Source organism: Mercenaria mercenaria, chromosome 3, assembly GCF_021730395.1.
Source record: "Mercenaria mercenaria strain notata chromosome 3, MADL_Memer_1, whole genome shotgun sequence".
NCBI classification, from domain to species: domain Eukaryota; kingdom Metazoa; phylum Mollusca; class Bivalvia; order Venerida; family Veneridae; genus Mercenaria; species Mercenaria mercenaria.
The window spans coordinates 86,096,460-86,118,260 of NC_069363.1; the positions used below are offsets into that span (position 1 = coordinate 86,096,460).

The following is a 21,801-nucleotide window of genomic DNA, read 5'->3' on the forward strand; positions in this document are numbered from 1 at the left end:
CCCAGACACTCCCTCAGGGAATGTATTACTAATAAAAGTCGTCAACTATCGGCGAGTGTAGTGAATTGCAAGCATTGTGATAATACATGCTTTCTTTGGACGACCTCTGTAAATGTTAGTTTGCTCAGGACGACGCTATATATACAAGCAATCTTAGCCAATCGAGCGTTGTGAGTTCTGGAATGCTCTTCCTTTCCGTAAAGTTTTTTTTTGAAATCGGTATGGATCAATTATATATAGCTTCATCTGAAGAAACACAATTATACTTGGGCAGAAAATATGAACATTTTGGTTTTCATGGCCTTGACTTGGAAGACGGATGTTGGGAAAGTAAGGAACACATTACTTTGTTTTGATACATTGTTTTGCGAAGTCGAATTAAAATCTCTTTGCCAACGAACGTATTATCTATACAAGAAAGTTAATGATCTATTACCAAAGACCCCTCTGAGATATGATTTAGAATTGTTGTAGATACTTATAGTTTCATATTAAAACTGTTCATTATCCATCATGAAACGGTACTATTTGTTAAATAATCATGTTTATTTGTTTTAAACTTACTTTCATCAAACATAAACCCAGTTTTTATTTCACATTTGCAGTGTCATTCAATAACTGGAAAACTTTAGACATTCCAAATTATCTTTCAAGTTTGTTCATTTCATTCTCCTGAGAAAAAAATGTGGTTATTGTGACAGACCATACATAAAGGGGCCTCCGTGACAAAGTGCTTAGGGTATCTGACTTAGAACCACTTGTCCATCAACGAGCTGGGCTCGACCTCACTTAGACCGTTTAATTTTTCATGTGAGGATGTGATTGAGCTCGGCGATACTGTCTAGGTGTCCGCCCGTACTGAAATAATGCATGATGGTGCACCTGGGGTCTTCCTTCCACCACCAAAGCTAGAAAGTCGCCATATGACCTATAATTGTGTCGATGCGACATTAAACCCAACAAAAATATCAAAAGAACAGACATAAATGACACTTTATGATCACGATAAAATAATGTTATTTCAGTTGTTAATAATAATTTTTATTGTTTCTGTTATGAATCGTTTTTAACAAAGGCATCTCAGCTAAAAGAGAGGTGAGCATGCTATATAGCGTCTTGAGGTTTTTTAAATACATTATAAGAAAAAACTTGTTCCTGTGAAATTGCCGGTTTTTTGTTGTTTTCTTCACTAACAAAAGCAAAATCTATCATTTCTTGTTTAAAATGCTGAGAAAGACTTCATATTGGTATGACTGCTTTCATCTTTGTCTCGACTGCCTTTCCTTACTTTTGTAGACTTATCGTTACGTTCTTCGATATTTGCCTTATCTACGTTATATTTGTCTGTCATATACATTACCTTGCGTTTGTACTATAGGCTGGGAGGATATAGATATCACATTATCAGATTGTTCATCTCCTCCTTGGACAGATACAAATGAGGATGCAACAGAGCCTGATGAATCTCTTCTCAATAAAGGTGTCTTAGCCTGTGTATCTTTTCCAACAACTAGAATGAGAATGCATCTTAAACTTGCAAATCTGTTTCTACCCCATCAGGTGAATTCGAAAATTAAGGGTTACATGTACAGGGGAGGTAACAGCGAAATACGAGTATGGTTGGAACGGAAATATATCAGCTATTAGAATATGTATATGTAAGTTGCAGAATCTTGTGCTTATTATTTCGACTCGGTTGAATGCACCAAAATTGAAGTGTGGCTTTTTGCTTTATGTAATAAATTCTACCTGTATGTCAAGGATGTGCTTTTTGTAATGATTTCAGATACATGATTCTCATGATTCTCATATAATACTATACTATTGAATGAAAAACAGTCAAACTAGAACAAGTTGGCGTAATCCCATTTCAGCTTAAAACAGTGAATTGTACAGAAAGTAGGAAACAAATTATACGCACAATGACACTATACAGATGAGGCAACTACAGCTTCATACTGATCTTCAGAAAAGCCTACATAATATTACTGTACATTTGTATTTGATTCTACTTCTTAAAATGTTATGGTGTTTTCTAAGTAAAGTGTTTATTATTGGATTTCCTTGATATGGCAATATGATATTCTGATGCAGATAAATTGTTCTCCTGAAAAAAAGGAACAATCTATCATCTTGTAAAAACCCACTGACATCACTAAAGCAAAGAGCTAAGGTAATTTAATTAAGACATATTCACGTTACATATCTAATATAAAGTACATCAGCAATTACAGAAGACATATGTTTTTGTCTAAAAGCAATGCAAAGAATGTAGTAAAGAGGGACTTGTGTTATTTCAAAAACATGAAAAAGTGGAAAACCACATCGACATAAATGAAAAATGTTGCAGGCTCGGTTTGACTGAGCATGTTCGTGGACGGTAGTGGGAATGCAAAGCTACCGTCAACACCCTCTAGCCCCGGGTTGAGCAGAACTGCACATTTATACATCTTACAAGTATCAATGCAGTTTAGAGACATGCGAAATTGTATTTATACGGCGGTATACACAGAACCTTCAATGATACATAGAGTTCAGTTCGGCGGCGTTTGGTCCCGAGTTCAAATAATGGCTTGTCCAAAACGAGAAACAAATGGGCAGAACTAAACAAATGGAATTAAGAGAGGGGATCTTAGGTTACGGAGCCTGCATATCACATAAACTGCCAAAACACAAAATTAAAAAGCAAGCACCGTATCCAAAGGGGTGATTAACCAATACCCAAAGGTAATAAAACTTCATTTTTGAATTAGTTTTCGATTACAAAAATGAAGCAAAATCAGTATAATCGACATATCTATAATCTCTCTCTCTCTCTCTCTCTCTCTCTCTATATATATATATATATCTCTCTCTCTCTCTCTCTCTCTCTCTCTCTCTCTCTCTCTCTCTATATATATATATATATATATATATTGTAGGTTTATGTGTTAATATTCCCTACTTTTCGATAAATCAACTATTACAGGGTGAGGCTTACTTATAATATTATACATGTTGTAACTCCATCAGTTGGTGAACAAAAATTATACACGTGAAGAATTTTTAAAAGATTTATTTATTGAAGGTTTTAGGATGATTTCTTTCTCGAATGAGTAATACAATCTGCATAGCATACAGTATTTTGCATGTACATAATTTACTGATTGGAGATAAATTTCCTTTCCAACCTTACACATAGTTTTTGGCGGTTAACTCTTTTGTCTGACTATGAGACTTTTTTTATTTCATCTCAGGGTGTATAAGGGTTGTTTAAGCTTGTTCATTATGAAACTAATTCAACAGAAATAAAAAAAAAGCAATCTTATATCAATGAACAGGAATACAATTTGATCACCGTCCTCTTAAGTCAATGTTAATGTACACATATCATTGGTATGAAATGTTGGACTCTTATTTGAACATATACCCGTAAGGAAATGTCCATTTGTGAACGTCAATGTCTCTTTATTTGTTAGTTTTGATTTGTGAATGCAATATTTGTACTGTAGAATTTGTTTATTTCGCACGCTATTACAATGCATGGTGCTGAAAATTAAAAGTAACAATAAGACGAAATCACAATATGGAACACAATATGCTATGTAACTATTGATTAATATAACCTATGATAGGAAATACGAGTCAAAGTTCTACTGCTATGTAACTATGGATTAATATAACCTATGATAGGAAAGACGAGACAAATTTCTACTGCTATGTTACTATTGATTAATATAACCTATGATAAGAAAGACGAGACAAAGTTCTACTGCTATTATTATTTTTATTATTATACCAGATTTATATAGCGCCCTTTTCATGATCAATTTCGCGTTCAAAGACGCTTTACATAGTTCAAATGCAGCCACACAGGGCGCATAATTCATCCTCTACTAGTACAGACACAGAACGATCTAACCAGAGAGACAGAGTGAGACAAAGCCCCCACGACAGAGAGATCAGAAATCAGATACAGGCTTGTCCGGCTAACTTATCCTAGCTCGTTTCGAATAGACAGCCTGGTTCTTTAACGTGCCCAGTGTATAGCACTGATACACGCAAGGATTGCTTGGGTTCCTGACCAGTACACCTCTAGTTGGGTGGGAAACACTGAAAAGCGTTTCTGAAAATTCCCGAGTAGCTGCCGGGGATCTAATCCCCGACCTCAGGATTGGAAGGCCGGTGTGCAAACCACTGAGCTATCCGTCCACCCAATATGTAACTACGGATATTTATTTTGCATCCATGTAAAATTTATCTGTTAGATCTATCATGATATATATTTCTAGTTTTTATTAAATCAGTCATTATTATTGCAAAAGTTTCATGAACATTATCGGGTGGAAAGTCAATTCCGTTTTAAATATAGATAGTTTATATACATTATAAAATCATTTTCGACATTTTTTTTTTTAATTTCACTATGTAACACCCTCAACGCCTTATTTACATTTAGCAGACTTGATCACTAAAATATTACAGAAAGCTGTAAATATATGATTTTTAAACTCGTAATCTGATAATATCTGGAAAAAAAAAATAAATTCAATATATAATTGAGCCGCGCCACGAGAAAATCAACATAGTGGCTTTGTGACCGCACGGTCTAGACAGGATTCAAGCTGTTCGCTTTCATAACCTACTGCAGTAAGAGAAACAGTTAGCGAACAACACATATCCTGATCAGACCGCGCGGATGCGCAGCCTGGTCAAGATTCACGCTGATCGCAAAGCTACTTTATTGGTTTTCTCAAGGCGCGGCTCATATTATGCAAAACTCCCGAAAAATAATAAGATATAAGATAACGAAGTGAAATCTTCAATTACCTCATCGTTAGTTCTAATAAGTCCTTTAATTTCTGATCTGTTTCTTGTCATCACACAAGTATTTTCAAGAAAATGCGAAATTTAATTCGTCCGTTGACGAAGTGCCATTATAGGTTACTTTTTAATTCCAGCGTAATTCTGTAACTTTTATGTTAAACACAATATCACAACTATGTTGAACAATGACTGTTTTCAAGTCTTTAATTTTCACGTGTACTTAATGCTTGACTAGTAACATTTTTATTGGTTAACGAACTCATCAGTGGAAAATTTTGAACATGACATGAAACACTCAAATAAGTAATCAGCTATAATTAAATTCATATCTCGGAATTAAAAACAAATGGGCATCATTGAACTTGTGGCAATTATCGACCACAATACGTTGATGAATGAAATCAACATCAATTACTTCAACATAAATAGTGTTTTATTAAATATTGTTGCAGTATTATTCAAAACCAAACTCATCTGGTTAAAATGAATTAGCTAATTATAGTATACGAGTTCAATGAAATTACATAACGCCGGAATTTTAAAAGCAATGACAGTCTTTTGTGCATTTATGAAATTATAGAATTTAATGGAAATTATACTTGAAATAGAGTAGTTAGAAGAAATAAATGCTTGCAAAATACAAAATACTATTTATTTTCATCTTGTCTAAATGAATTAACAAATTATACAGTAGTACATGTATATATACATGTATAATACAAGTTCAAAGACATAATGATATTAAATTTCATAACCCTGATGTTTTAAAAATATAATCCTTGCATTTATTAAATTTCATGAGTTAATGGAAATAACACCTGAAATAGAAAAGTAAGACGAAATAAATGATTCAAAAATATAAAACCTTGTTTAATGTCATCATTTCTTATCCCATCATAGTGTTGAAATTTTAAATTAACTGTATACATAACAACAAGCCACTGCATTTACCTGTAAATTGCGGCGATTCATCGCAATTCACCGCGAACCTCCGGCACTTCATCGCGATGCGCCGCGACCATCATCGCGGGACACCGCAATCGATTTTATTGCATTTGGTCGCGGCGGACGCTGTTAAATGTATTGCGGAGATGCATGAAAAAACGCGCATCCCCGCGGCTCAGGAAATTGTCCGCGCTAGGGTCCAATCGCGGGGAAGCGCGGACTTTGAAAAATCCGCGAGCCAGGGACTGTAACCTATGATAAGAAAGACGAGTCAAAGTTCTACTGCTATGTAACTATTGATTAATATAACCTATGATAGGAAAAACGAGACAAAGTTCTACTGCTATGTAACTATGGATTAATATAACCTATGATAGGAAATACGAGTCAAAGTTCTACTGCTATGTAACTATGGATTAATTTAACCTATGATAGGAAAGACGAGACAAAGTTCTACCGCTATGTAACTATGGATTAATATAACCTATGATAGGAAATACGAGTCAAAGGTCTACTGCTATGTAACTATGGATTAATATAACCTATGATAGGAAAGACGGGTCAAGTTCTACTGCTATGTAACTATGGATTAATATAACCTATGATAGGAAAGACGAGACAAAGTTCTACTGCTATGTAACTATTGATTAATATAACCTATGATAGGAAAGACGAGACAAAGTTCTACAGCTTAATTGGAAACTGTATTACTTAACATCTTAATTATAGTATTATTTACTGCTTTGAGAAAAAATATTATGAAAATAAAAAATAACTGAAGTGAGTTGCTATTGCTTTTAAATAAATACTGTATAGAATATCCAAAACAGAATACTCATCTCATCGTGGGCCATAAGTGATCTGCATTTAGATTTGAGAGTGATGGTATTTTGGTTTTGTTTCGTGCTGTGGTCAGTTAATATAGTAATATACCCCCATAATATTTCAATATAAATTGCACACAACGACTGTTTTCTATAAAATCAAAACAAAGTAAATGTTTGAAATGAGCAGTCATCTAATATAAAGTTGTTTCTTATCTTCTTATAAAAACCAAAACGAATGTTTCTATGACACTAAGGCCTGTGAAAGAATTTGTTTTGATGTCTTTAAATGAAACGAATATTTAAGTTTATGTCCTTGATTGGGTGAACCAAGCTGTTAATATATAATAGCCGCCGGTTTCTTTTTGCCACGCCGGTATTTGGCAAATTCAGCCCATATTTATACGCGCTTTACAAAAATGAAAATTGCCTTAAATTGTTACATTAACCCACCTATTTTAAAGTTAGTATGTTTTGATATGATATCATAACTAGTTTTTTGTTAATCAGTACGAGAAAATTACATTTGCCATGGCCAAAGCGGTTTTGCCATGGCAAATCGGTCTTTTGCCATGGCAAAATGTGTTGCCATGGCAAAATAATTTTGCCATGGCAAGAAAATTCATGATTTTGCCATGGCAAAATTGCCATGGCAATTTTTTTTAAATTTTTCTTTAAAAGTGATTTTAACTATTTCCAAACGAATGTATTGGTAGAAATATGTTGTTTCACATCGATAACTCAGTTTTTTTTATTTTGCCATGGCAAAAACTGGCCATGGCAATTTTGCCATGGCAAGATTCTGCCATGGCAAAATTGCCATGGCCAGTTTTTGCCATGGCAATTTTGCCATGGCAAGTTTCTGCCATGGCAACTTTGCCATGGCAAGATTCTGCCATGGCAAAATTTTACCATGGTAAGTTTGCCATGGCAAGATTTTGCCATGGCAATTAATTTTTTTTTTCAAATATTTTAAAGGAAGTTTGATAAATTTAGTGATTATGAAATACAATACTGGCAGAAACAGAGAAGATTTTAGCTTTCTTGGCACATTTAAATCAGCAAGAACAGAATCTTGCTACATATATTGTTTCACCATTACTGGGATAAATGCTGAATGATTTTCAGCGGCAAGAAGTAGTTTTTTACTTCCTTGTTTTTATGAATGAGAATGTATGAAATGTATTTGTAATATTACATAACAGTGACCGTGTGCCATATGTTTTTCTATTTAGAACAATACAAATATTACTTAAATTACGGAACATATATATTCATCAAATAAGTAAGTTTCTTTCGTTTATGAAATACGATATTAGTTATTATCATAGTATCTTGGTCTTTGATGTTATATATGACTCGAAAATTTTAGCAGGCTTGGATAATCTAAGCGCCGCGCAAAAATAGAAACAAAATATCCCAACAAAAATGTTTAGCGCTTTAAAGTTTTTTTTATATTCTTCATCTGCAATCAGGTACTTAAGCATTCAAGACATAATTGTGAATACAGCGATTTTTATTGACGAATAGGAAAAATATGTATCCGATTTTCCCTTGCACATATATATATATAATTGTGTGAGTCTTCAAAATACGAGACAGTGGTTATATCGTATTTTTATTTAAGAAGAAACAGATATAATCTATAATGGATATAACAGACTAGTTTGGCTATATGGAAAGAAACAGATATTATAATTCACAATGTGTAGCAAAGCTGATTGTCAAGTAACTATCTACTTGCAAGGTACACTATATGTTATGAAATAAAGCCATTTTTATTTATTAACATAATACGTCAGCAGTGTAATTTTCAAATAGAAAAGACCGATACAACGTTTTCCGTATACAGTAGACACGTATTTTCAATATCTTAGTAATGCTAACTTAAAGTAGCCAAGTGTTATCTATTTAAAGTATCTTTACAAATCCTCGCGCGATATAGTGTAAACTTAATGAATCGGCGAGTCGAATGTTAAAATATTATCCAGAGGTACCTACATTCAATCAAACAAGAAGCTGCGTTTAAGTGGCAGGGGACAGTTTCGCATTTGGCCCGGGTACGTTTTTTAAATAAAATAGACATATGCACTTTACAGGCATATGCATGTATATTTCAACTGATTATTTATGATGTGTATAGAACTAAGGATTCCTGCGTACGAGTGATTTTTGTTTAAAATAAATATGTGCATGTATCGATTTTCCTAGCTCCATGTAGACGGCCGAGTCTAAAACTTTACCTGAGGTAACGGAAGTCAGACGAATTGGAAACAGTCATCCATCCATCCAGCTTCAGCTCAAATTTGCGGAAAAAGTAAACGGTCATCAGTCACTTTTCTTCCCACTATTATTTTTATCTGGCCACATGCTTTAAAAGTATGCATGTGTTTTAGGTCAGTCATTTGCAGATAATACGGTACAGTTCGTGCAAGATGTGCATTTTGGGCCTTTTTTGTGTAAAAAATTAGTGTCCTGAAATCTGCGTTTTACTCGTTTTTATCACAGAAGCAACAGAATCGGCAGACTGAAAATGTCACATAATGAAGTGCTATGTGTATGCAAGACATTCAATAATTGCCTTGAATTTCAGATTTACTGTCCCTTGCCCCTATAAAAGATTCGGCCAAAATTAAATTTCGGTAATCTCTTGATTTTGCGCAGTTTTGGGTAGTTTAGAACCTCTAGATTGATATTTTAAACTTTCTGGGGACTTAAAACGTTAAATGACGGCACAGCAGATCAAAAATATTACGGTATATAACAACTATTTACTGTTGTGGTAAAAATAGATGTTATGAAAAAAATATGAACTTTTAAACGTAAGGAACAAGTTTTATATTTGTATGATGTGTGGAAAAAAACTGGAAATGCTTGTTCTTTTCTGACGAAAATAAGAATAAAGCAGACTTTTCAAGTAAGATATGTTTAATTAACACACATGTCTTTAATCAAAGTATACTGTATGATAAATTACTTGAATGAAATTATCTTTATAATGACAAAACAATTCGTAATATGATGATAATTTTATGTAGGTTTTCTTATGGTTGAGAGTTCTTTTGCCACACGTAAAGAGCGCATGCCCGTTAAAATCAAAACATCCGCCCGTTAGCATAGTTACCAATTACTTGTGTAAAATCATCTATACCAAATTTTAGGTTGATGCAAGACTTCCAGTTGTGAAACATAAGTGATCGATCTAGGCCATTATAACTCTCCGGTTTAAAGGAAAACGTATCTCATGCGTTGTACATCTCCAGCGCATGATATCTGAACTCAAGGGCACGACATCTTATCTCGAGAGCATGACATTTTACCTCGAGCGCGAGACATTTTACTTCGATGGCATCTTATGTCTCATTTCGAGATGTGAACATCTTTTATTATACCTATTTTTTGTCTACAATGATAAAATCCCATTACCCGAGAAAGAGATATTTTGACTATCGAAAACTTTCAACCTTTATAACACGTGACTAAGCGAAAGTGACCGTTATGTCATGTGACCGCACTGATATTTAGAATCTCATATAAGGGCAATTAACTGCTTCAAGGCTATATACCAATAAAAGAAATTGCTCTTTGTTACATATAAAATTCAGCTACTTCAGAACAATTTTGTTACAGTTTTAAATGTTCACTCTGACGTAGACCTATTTTCCACAACATACCCATACATTTGCTTCGAGAAAACGAAAAGAAAAAGGGATGTTGAATACCTGTAGTATGCAGTGAAATGCAAGTCAACTGAAGTCAGGTACCCTCATTTCGCCGCATTTCAGAAAGCGGTCCGCAGAATAAGCACTCTACTTTCAAGTAAACAACTCGAAATCATGCAATACTTGCATGAAAAGTGTACTATTTTATGTAAAATTCATTTCACAACTGAATGCCCATTTGGCCCCTGATTTACGCGCAAATGTGCGAAAAACGGAAAATCGAGGATCTATTTATCAGGAACTTCTTTCGACTACTTCACGGAAGCACATTATTGTACGAATAACTGCTATATAACCTCATCGTTTAGCTAAATGATTGCCTCCCTTGTACACATAATTATAGTAGTGACGTCACTATTTAGTGTGTACACAGGCAATAACCGCGCTAAAGATAAAACTGTTAAATTAAATTAATTAAAAACATTTTAAAACATCTTGTACAAAAGTTTGTTCGGTATAATAAAACAAATACTATATGGCAGCGTATGTGACACTGATATTGTCAACCTCGAAACAGAATGTCACCACGCGGCATTCGCCTCGGTTGACATTCTGCCCTCGGGTTGACAAATTCAATTTCACGCACGCTGCTGTATGATATTTATATACGAGTGTCGACATCTATCTCGACGGTATGACATTATATTTTGAGCGCAAGACATCTTAGTTCAATCGCACAACATCCCATCATGAGAGCATGACATTTTAACGCCAGCACTCGACATGTTAATTCGAACGCACGAAATCACGTCTCGATCACTTTACACCTTATATCTACTGAAAATGTATGATATATGCGTTATAGAAAGGCCTTGCCACCGAGGGATCACTCGAATATGTTGATAGACAACCAATGGCAAACTGATTGATATGCAAGAAGTGTAAACTGCACCGATCTTGAAACGCCTGTGCCTTTGCACAAATGAGACTTTAATCTGTCCATGAAGTATTCCTGTGTACCAGTGAAGCTGTGGAAAACGAATGATTTCCTGCCAAGTGATCATGGGTTCTAATTCTGTGTTGAAATTTTAGTAAATGTCATAAGGCGACTATCCAGCTGAAGATCATGTGTTGTCCTCATTGCACTATTTCAAATACCGAGCAGGGTGCCTTGATATTTTGCATATCTTTAGTTTCTTGGCATTACCTCCTAGTATCACATTATCATTCTACATTTCCAAATTGATCCCTTAGTCATCTACACTCACCCCACAAATCAATTTCTGTTTCCCTTAAAATTACTTCTTTACTATATTTTAGATTCCTGTATCATTATTAATAATAACAATATTATCATTATTCATTCATTCCTTTCCCCACCTTTACCCCATCCCTACCACATGCCTCAAATGCACGGCATTACCATCCCGTATCATTTAAGTGGAAACTTTAACATCTCCCTGTCACAAACACTCTCCCTATTTCAAAATAATTTCACCTTTTTCTTGCGTGACCCTCTATCAAAACAGCCAACTATAAAGGCAAGGTGAGCAAGGTCCTCGTCTTTCAATATGTACAAGGAAGTAAAATTTAGATAATTATACATGTTAAGACTGCTGTCTTCAGAAAGTATACATGTAATAGAATGTATAACTTCCATTGGGCTTAAAGCTAATACCACATTATTTTACTATTGAAGATCCAAGCCTATTACATAATTGATTATAAATACATGTCTTAGTTTTCAGTAAGCATTGTCGACATTAAAAGTTCATATTACGATATATATCTGTGTACAAATTCTTGCAACATTTAATGTCAAAAGTGCAACTTCTAGTGGCAGATGATTTTGCGGCAAAACGTTTGCTAACGGTGGATGCAACATTTAATTTCATTCTTGCGACGTTTAACTGTACTTGCGACACTTAACGCTAGTGCGAAAGTAAATAGTGCTAAAGTAAGTTAGCGTATGTTTTGGGCCGTATGTTAAATGCAGGATACGTCAGTTCCTCAGTGAAAAATCATATAGATGTGGGACCGCTGTTTTGTGGAAAATACATATTTCTATTCTATAAATTGACGTAAATACACATGTTCTGATACTTGTAAAAATAAATATGGTCATTATATGACCTTCACATTCGTTATATAGCACATTCTAACACACCCCGATTTATTTCCATACCAAACAAAGAAGACTGAAACTGTTTATTATTATTCAAAAACACAAACAGATCGTACGTCAGAATCATTACGCCAAGCGTAACGTCATAACGGTGCACTGTTAAAGAAAATCACATGGAACATGCAAATATTTAGAGAATATCTTGAAAAATGTAGACAAAAATCTTTAATAACTTGCTAAACTCAAAAGTATAATATCTCAAATTTCTCGCCATGTGTGGCTGCGTTTCTTTAGTGAAGCGCCGTTGAACGTGTTTATCATGATGATGATGATGATAATGATGATGATGATGATAATAATAATAATAATAATGATGATAATAATAATAATAACTTGGTCATGCCTAAAAACCAACTTAAATACTAATGATTCCCAGCAGAACGTGTAGGACATAGCTCGATTTGTAAACTAGAGGTTTCCCTTGCCATTCATAAACAACAATTTAAGAGCTCTATCTCTCCGCAAAAATAGTCTCTGTGTTTAAGTACTGTCATTTAATAATAATTTCATATAAATACAACTAAAATTGCACCGATGCACTTAAAATTCGCTTGCCTGACACGTTAAACTTCCGAACAAATGCTAGCTATCTGCCATCGATAGGTATCCCTGAATTAAATGTACGACAGTGACGTAATAATAATGCGGGGTCACTGACGGCGACAAGAACGACATTATAAGCCGGTGGGTGACTTTCTATGGGTATTGCAAAATGCTCATTTAGTAACATAGCATATGTTGCACAAAACTATCTGATACAAATTTTTTCTTTTCGTTATTATAAATTGATGTATTCACAATCATTTCCAGAAAGCTTAAGTACCTCAATATTCGCAATTAAATTTAGATAAAGATTGACAGAAAACTTTAAAGCGCTAAACCTTTCTATTCGGATTTCTTTTCTTTTCTTGCGCGGCTTAGATTATCCAAGCCTAAAAAAATCCTCGAGTTACATATAACATAAAAGATTAAGATACTGTGATAATAATTAATATCGTATTTCATATTAAACGAAAGAAACTTACTTTTTATATATGTAATTCGAGAAATATATGTATTGTTCTAAACAGAAAAAATATATGTCATATGATTACCGTTATATGATATTACAATTACATTTCATCAATTTTTATTCATTAAAGCAAGGAAGTAAAAAACTACTTCTTGCCACTGAAAATCAATCAGCATTTATCCCAGTAATAGTGAAACAACCTATGTAGCAAGATTCTGTGCTTGCTGATTTAAATGTGCCAACACAAGAAATCTAAAATCTTCTCTGTTCCTGTCAGTATTGTATTTCATAATCACTAAAATTATCAAAATTCCTTTAAAATATTTGAGAAAATAAATTAATTGCCATGGCAAAATCTTGCCATGGCAAACTTACCATGGTAAAATTCTGCCATGGCAGAATCTTGCCATGGCAAAGTTGCCATGGCAGAAACTTGTTGCCATGGCAAAATTGCCATGGTAGAACCTTGTCATGGCAAAATTGCCATGGCAGAATCTTGCCATGGCAAAATTGCCATGGCCAGTTTTTGCCATGGCAAAATAAAAAAAAACGATATGAAACAACATATTTCTACCAATACATTCGTTTGGAAATAGTTAAAATCACTTTTTAAGAAAAATGAAAAAAATTTGCCATGGCAATTTTGCCATGGCAAAATCATGAATTTTCTTGCCATGGCAAAATTATTTTGCCATGGCAACACATTTGGCAAAACCGATTTGCCATGGCAAAACCGCTTTTGCCATGGCAAATGTAATTTTCTCGTACTGATTAACAAAAAACTAGTAATGATATCATATCAAAACAGACTAACTTTAAAATAGGTGGGTTAATGTAACAATTTAAGGCAATTTTCATTTTTGTAAAGCGCGTATAAATATGGACTGAATTTGCCAAATACCGGCGTGGCAAAAAGAAACCGGCGGCTATTATATTACAAAAGATGCATTTCCGTATTCGCTATTATCTTAAGGATTGAAACATCAAAAAACATCAAAGATATTTGATTATATAAGTTCTTAACTTATAATTATGGCTGATTTTAAAACCCTCCAAAAGAAAACGGTGTTTTACACTGCCAAAGCATTCCCCAGTTGTATAAGATAATTATTATTATTGCCAAATAGGGACTTCACAGACACAGTATAACTTTATGAGACGTTGTTTTGTTAAAATCAATTATTTTAGCGGAAACAGGTACCAAACAGAGGCAGGTCCATTATTTGACTATTTCAAACACAACCGGTAGATAGATTCAAATAGATTTCAATTCATTTGACGCTCAAATATTTGGAACTGTGTACGATAAGTATTACCTGGCAAACGAAATAATTTCATGAACAATAAAATTTACCAAAAGTTAAGTTTAAATTTTCGATTATTATCTGGCAAATTGAATTCAAAATACAATGAAACGGCGTTGGTGTGTTAACGTTTAGACATTACATGATAAAAACATCCATCTTCTGCCATACATATACAATTTTGTTAACCCTACTATATATATAAATTCCGATATTCGCTTCATTTGAGCCTCATCTGAATTCAGTATATCAGTTTAAACAAGCAATGGATATTTCTATGTGGCTAAGAAATGGCTGAGTGTGATGTGCAATTAAATTCGAAATATTACAGGAGTACATTGAAACGTTAGTGCAAATGTTTATACCTTAAATAATATCTATCTATAGTTAGATTCTGAAATATGAATAAAATAATTACGAGGATTTTTAAACCTATATTTATGCATCATTGGTATGGAATCTAGATAAAGAACTTAACTGAAATATGGCAAAATGATGCAATGTTCAGGTGTGGTCACCATGCTGTCATATATTCTCAGTATCAAATATTGTGACTATTTTAATGTATATACTAAAACGGCAGTAGCGCTCGACTATTCAGTAACCTTTCAACCATAAACTTTGGAAGATTGAATACAAAAATCGAAAATGGGGCATCACATTGTAAACACAAGAAAAGAGTTACGAAACCTACGCATTGCACGTTAGATCATCAAAATGAACAAGTATGTGAAAGAAGCAATCCATTCCCAAAGATGAGTATTGAAATGCCAGCTTAAAATTGCTCAGTTGACAAATGGGCATAACCTTGTTAAAATGCAAAAAAGTTAGGAACCTACGCACATATTGTCAGAACTTTACAATGAACAATGTGTAAAGTTTCAATCAATAAACAGGTGATAACTGAGATACCAGCAGACACCGAAGCCAACGAATAAGTGAGTGCAAAAGCTCTAACTACTTTCCGAAATCTAAAATGGAAATTATATGTGCCCTTTCTCAGTTTAACTATTAGACGTCCGCGTCTCGATTCGGTTAAGGCTTGATGTAAGTTGTTATCTCAGTAACTACTATTTGGAGCAGGTGGAAACTTAACATATTTTACTGCCATGATTTAACATACAGTGAAAAGGTTCCACATTTCAGAATTTATAATGTTTTTCACCTTTTCCGACCTAGCTGTTTTGGTTAAGTTTTTGTATGTAAGCTGGTAACTCAGTAACCACTGGTGGGAATGGATTTAAACTTCATACCATGTTCCCTGGGATATTCTTTCATTCATCATGAAGATTCCATTATTTTATTTGGCATCTTTAAAAAAGTTACGCTCCGCTTTTACTTAGCAATGTTGGTTGTGTATGAAAGCTAATATCTCTGTAACTACTTGTCGGAATGGATTGAAATTTAAAACATTTGTTCACTGTGATGACATACAATACACAGGTTACTTAACTTGTGATTTGCTTTTGGACAAAGTGATACCCGCATGACTTCGCATTTTGTTAATTGTAAGCTTTTATCTCATGAAGCATCATGAGAAGGAAAAGTTTAATGAATCTAAACTGACGCCATTTGTTCTTTATATGTCTATGTTGTCAGTAGTGTAGCCATTGCAGTGCCTTGGATTTTGAATAGTTGAGCTTTGCTGTCCTCCGACAGCTCTTGGTAACGCTCGTTTTTTAATGAGTTATTTCTGTGAGAGTGTGGTTACCACACTGAGAATTATAGGAACTAATACATATTTCAACAAGTTTAACCACTTAAAATATCAAAACAAGTATATGACCTAAAATTAACATTGCTTTTTACCAATTCTTTAAAATAACAAATGTGTAGATATCTAGAGTGAATAAATTAGAAAACACACATACCGCTTGACAGGCCTCTGTGATCACTGTTCAATTTTGAAATGAGCTCTTCCATGTATATCTTTGGTTTCGTTATAATCTGTCCTTTCTTCTCTACTGCTCCTAGTACTTCTTTTATCAAATAATTAAACAAATAATTAAACAAATAATTTTGTCAGAAATATAAAATAACATGTGCTCTATTTTTAGACATCAATACAAATCATAACGAACGTTTTCTTAGAATATTTTCTGCATAAGAAAACTAGAAACCACTCTAACAACCAAGGCGTTGTTCTATCTATTAAGAGTAGACATGATTTGAACGTCTTTATAATATTTTGCACAAGCTTTTACGTAAAAAGTATAAAATGAATATTTCCACGGATAAGTTAATAATAGCGATATTGATATCAATTTGTATTTTACCATAAGATCCTTGAATTGATGGTTTAATGTCTATTTCTCTTTTGCATGCATCGGGTTCGCGAGGACAGTTTATAGGTTCATAATCATTATCCTCTGAATATAATTTATGTTTTATATTCCTCTGTGCCTGTGTGTCTTTTTTATCTGAAATATCAATATCCCTGTATAGAATGAAGACCACCGGAATTAAGCAACTGTTAGTAATAAGCGGTCGCTTTAAATCACTCGCAAAAGTCTACTACAAAAATACATCCTATTAAACGACTTTTTCACTGTGTGACCAGCGACCACATAAACCGACCTTCTTAGCAGTTCAATTGCACGCAAAAGTATCTATTAAACTACCATGTACGAAACTTCTCACAGTCGGCTAATTGAAAATGTATACAATGAGGTTTTCTTTTGGGATCATGGAATCCATTTAATATCTATGTAACAGAATTTCGCTTAAGCCGGTGCTAGACTGGGGGTGGGGGGAGGCGTAAGATGTGTTGCGCTTTCCATTACCTCTCATGAACAGACTCAATCAAACCGATTCTGCTATTATTTTGCTTGGTAACATTCCATGACCTTTTTACATATTTAAATTTCTGTCAAGCAAACCTGCGAGAAGTGCTTGACATCTTAACACAATCATTCAACAATACTTATCTTAGTTTCAAACTTGGATGCGCGTTTTATAGAAACATATTTCTTGTCCTTAAAAATGCACCAAATCTATTAAGAGACCATTCTACTAAGGACCACTGTTTTGTTGTCTATTCATTCGAAGTCCAACGTTTTAAGAATTACTTTGTATGCCTGCCATTAACTGACAATATACATATCGGTTATATGCTAAGTTACGTCCATTTATAGTTTTATAATGCAGTACCATAATATGTTTTACCTGGTTGAAATGCTTTATCAAACCGTCTTTCATCTACCTTATCGTACTTTCGGTCGTCCTCATCTAGTTCCGCAGTTTCGTAAATATCCGCTATAACAAGATAATCAATTCATAACGAAATATGTAACAATGCAAAGATATTTGTACCGCGCATTATTCTAGTTCTATACAATTATTATTTATCAGCAAAAATTGTCTTTACAGACTTGTTCGCAGGACTAGTTTTAACACTGCTAACACTGTTTATTGCTCCGAGCTTTCTGAGCGTATGTTGAGCTGTGCACATATGGACTACATTTCTCTCTCAGTTGCGTGTTCGGTACATGCAGTTTAAATTTCGTTGACTATATATATATTCTGTTATCATAAACACTTACACTCTCTAAAAGCGGGAACTGTCCCTGCACTTCCGTATTCACTGTCACTAAAATATTAACAAAAATAACTGACCAAAAGACAAGTAATTTGATGTTGAAATGATATGTATTTGATTAATTAAAATATTCGTTGTCATCGAAAATGAGATAAGTAGTTTTATTGATCTCTGTTGAACTGGTTCAGGGTCAGTGTTTACCATATAAAGCGAAGCGGCCGCTAACGTTAATATTTCATTGACACTGACCATGCTATTTAGCTCCTGTGGCGGTTTAAAAAGAAAGTGAGAAAGTACAAATTATTACTACTTTTAGTTCTTAAGAAAAGCAGACATAAAATTACGCACGCTGACAAATAAAACGTTGACTGTACATGCGACATTTCCAAACGTAACTTTTTTATCCATTCCTAAAACAGACAAAAAAGCAGTTTTCACAATGTTACAGGATGACTGTGTTCAAGGAGCAAAGCAGTCGCCTTGCTTACGCTAATCGCGATAACTTAATTTGGAGGTCATATACCTTCCTTGCTCAACTAATCGGGAAGTTAAATATTCGAGTTTTTTAAAAAAATATTCTTTTCTACATCATCTTAATACATGTAATTAGCAAGCCAATGCAAATGTGAAAATATTAAGAAAATTGTACAAATGCGTCGACTGCTTATATTTTTAACTGCATATAGAAGTTTTAAATTTTGCTGAAAACGGACAAATGGAAGCGTATTGTGAAACGTGTGTTTTTGTCAATTCTTTGATCTGCATATTTATAATTAATAGTTGGATGCATAATTAATACGCAATTGGAGAAATGTTGTTTATTGTTTTATATATATAACAATGTACATATCCATACGTACACTACTGCGCATAAGATTTCTGTTTTAGAGGGCTGTGTTCTTAGTGAAACCATTTACCACGTCCTCGAGTTATTGAATTTTCTTATTATCACACTTCACTGGCGGGGAAGTTTTATTTTCTCACCGTTTCGATCAATTTATGTAACAAAATATCCATTAAATTGTTGGAAAAATAAAAAAATAGATGACTAAGTACCGTTCTTGAACTTGGCCATTTAAATCTGCTATTAAACTTTTAACTCAAACTGACATTTTTTTTTTATATTATTTGCAATGGGCTATGTTTGTTGAAATAAGTAAAATCATGCATTTTTCGTGAAACAATTATCGTCTAGAATAATTTGTTTAAATTTCATAATGATATATATTTGTGGCAGACGTTTTTTGTATAATAATATAAACTGTATTATAGTCACGATGTAAGTTTTGTCTGCTTCTAAATACATGAACCGTTGTATCAACTCTGGTCTGGTCTTGTGATAATTTCTCCAATGATTTGGTCTTAGTAGTTCTTAAACAACAAGGTAAATGCATTTAAAAAAAAAACACATTTGAAAAAGAGATACACACATGTGTGCATAATTTGTTTTCGTGACAGGAAGAATATAAAATATAAAATGTGCCATGTCCAGACTTCTGTCTGAAATTATAAGGAACACTTTTATGTATTTGATGATATCTACTAAGGGTACTTATACAATGCCAGATAAATGTTCTCTTGAATTTTAATGTGACTCTTGTACACAAAAATAGCTATACTTCTCTTGTCTCATGTGTATCACATGCAAATAATCTTGGTGGTTTCCCTTTTCTGTAATGAAGACAAAAGCAAATATTCTCTCCATTCTCAGGTTCAGATTCCCGAACACTAAAACAAGAAGAAATGCGCGTCATTATTCTTATGAAATATAAACTGGCGATCAAACAGTGTAAAAGTCCAAAAGGAACCAACACATATGAGTTTTAATTATAAAATAAAAATGATTTGGGGTCAAAATCGTTACAATAATTTTGAAATAAAATAAAGTTATGACCTGGTAAAAATACGAAAACCTGTCCAAAAACTACTGCCTTGAAATCTACATATCAAACAATTAAAATCAGTTTGAATATTGATAAAAGTCTTTAACTCACTATTCAAAATGTTTGAGAGAGAACGATTCTATTGGTTTCTTTGAATTCTTGTTTTTGTAGATATATAAGCAACCTTTAGATAATATCACATATCGCTGCTCCCCTGTTTAAAAAAAGAAATGTGTAAATGATTGAAACGAATCTCAGTAGACGTATAAAAGAAGTCACTTAAACTATTTCACATGTCCTGAAGTTAAAAGATTCTTACAAGTAACAATGGTTGTAAGAGAATAAAAAGTGGCCATATTGAAAAAGTCAACACAGCATAGGATGTTTTTCTTGAAAAAAAAAAAAAAAACATGTCCGTTATTTTACATAATGCCATCTTTACTGATTCTCAGAAAGGTGTTTTCGAAATATTTTTCTTGTTTTTACACTCTTTACTATATGTATGTCACACAATTGATATTATGCAATTACTCATGAAATCGAAAGCAGTATGCAGTCAAATATGTTATAACATAAGATATTGAGACATCTTTGTCTTAAGTTCTCATTGATATTTTAGTGCATATAAACATGCTAATTTAAAGACCAACTCCAGACAAAGCCCGCTTAAAGCATATCCAAGCATATTGAATATATAACGTTTGATCAGCTGCTAAATTTACACAATAATTTCTTCTTCCTCTTGTAATGGATCCGGACAACATGTCTCAAAGTGCTTTTATCTACGGAAACACTCACATGGGTCTCCAAACGTCCTCTTTTCCGCATGAACAAATAGTACCCCATAATGTGAATGTTCTACACCGATTAACAAATCTTGTGCACCTGCAATATAAAAGTATCATTTGGCGGCTGTATGCTGCATTTCAATAAAATATTTTGTTTGCGTTTTAACACTTTATATGGACTGAAACTTACTACTGTACAGACACTAAGAAATGCTGGAATTGCATGCATTTGTTAAAGATATAGTTAATATTACTTTCAGTATTATGTTATGTGTCCATGTGTTTGCTCGTAGCTTAAGCTGACAAAACTGGAAAGGCAATAAAGCGTGCATGTATAACACAGCTCTGTCGTGGTTCATTTTGGAATCTATAATGAATAAGATGGTTCGAAACAATCCCAACTTGTTTTTGCGAAATTTGTTTCGCACTGACACTAGTAACAAAAGTCGACCTTAAAAGGAAACTATAAGTTGCATGATGATTCATTGATATTTGTTCTGATAAAGTTGGAACGCTATAGGTATATAAAACTGCGTATACCGTACGAACAGCGTGCACTTCGTATGCGTGTATCGTTCGCTTCGTGTGCTATCACGTATCATGTACACAAACGCTTTTGTAACAGATCATGTTTCATGTATATATCAGAGTTTAATGACATATTGCAATAACACTCGAATTTACTGTATTTTACAGACCAATTTACAAATTTGTTTTTTTTCCATGACGTTCGTGTACGTTAAGCTTTATACAAAGTATCACCAGGAAAAGTATGTAGTGGAGATTTATGATTAAATTTGCGTGTGTAAAGAACACGCTTATAAATTGATTTGAAATGTTTTATTTCCATAAAG

The 21,801-nt window shown here is 33.6% G+C and overlaps 1 protein-coding gene across 9 annotated transcripts in view; it reads right to left on the bottom strand.

The window, feature by feature from the left end:
• The window catches only part of LOC123524173 (uncharacterized), a 51,466-nt gene that overhangs the window by 19,400 nt on the left and 10,265 nt on the right, over window positions 1-21,801 (bottom strand). For 3 of the 9 annotated variants that reach the window (XR_006681232.2, XM_045302158.2, XM_045302153.2), the window contains exons 2-10: window positions 20,882-21,044; window positions 20,271-20,373; window positions 19,896-20,004; window positions 18,625-18,686; window positions 18,281-18,327; window positions 17,904-17,993; window positions 17,015-17,158; window positions 16,610-16,717; window positions 1,361-1,510 (exon numbers count right to left, since the gene is read on the bottom strand). Coding sequence is in view for 8 of the 9 variants with exons in the window: in XM_045302158.2 (XP_045158093.2) it covers window positions 1,361-1,510; window positions 16,610-16,717; window positions 17,015-17,158; window positions 17,904-17,993; window positions 18,281-18,327; window positions 18,625-18,686; window positions 19,896-20,004; window positions 20,271-20,373; window positions 20,882-21,005 (937 nt within the window). In the remaining variant the exon portion in view is untranslated. Of the gene's footprint in view, window positions 1-1,355; window positions 1,511-16,609; window positions 16,718-17,014; window positions 17,159-17,903; window positions 17,994-18,280; window positions 18,328-18,624; window positions 18,687-19,895; window positions 20,005-20,270; window positions 20,374-20,881; window positions 21,045-21,801 lie in introns of all 9 variants that reach the window. The other 6 variants (XM_045302155.2, XM_045302157.2, XM_045302156.2 and 3 more) reach the window with 4 other exon arrangements.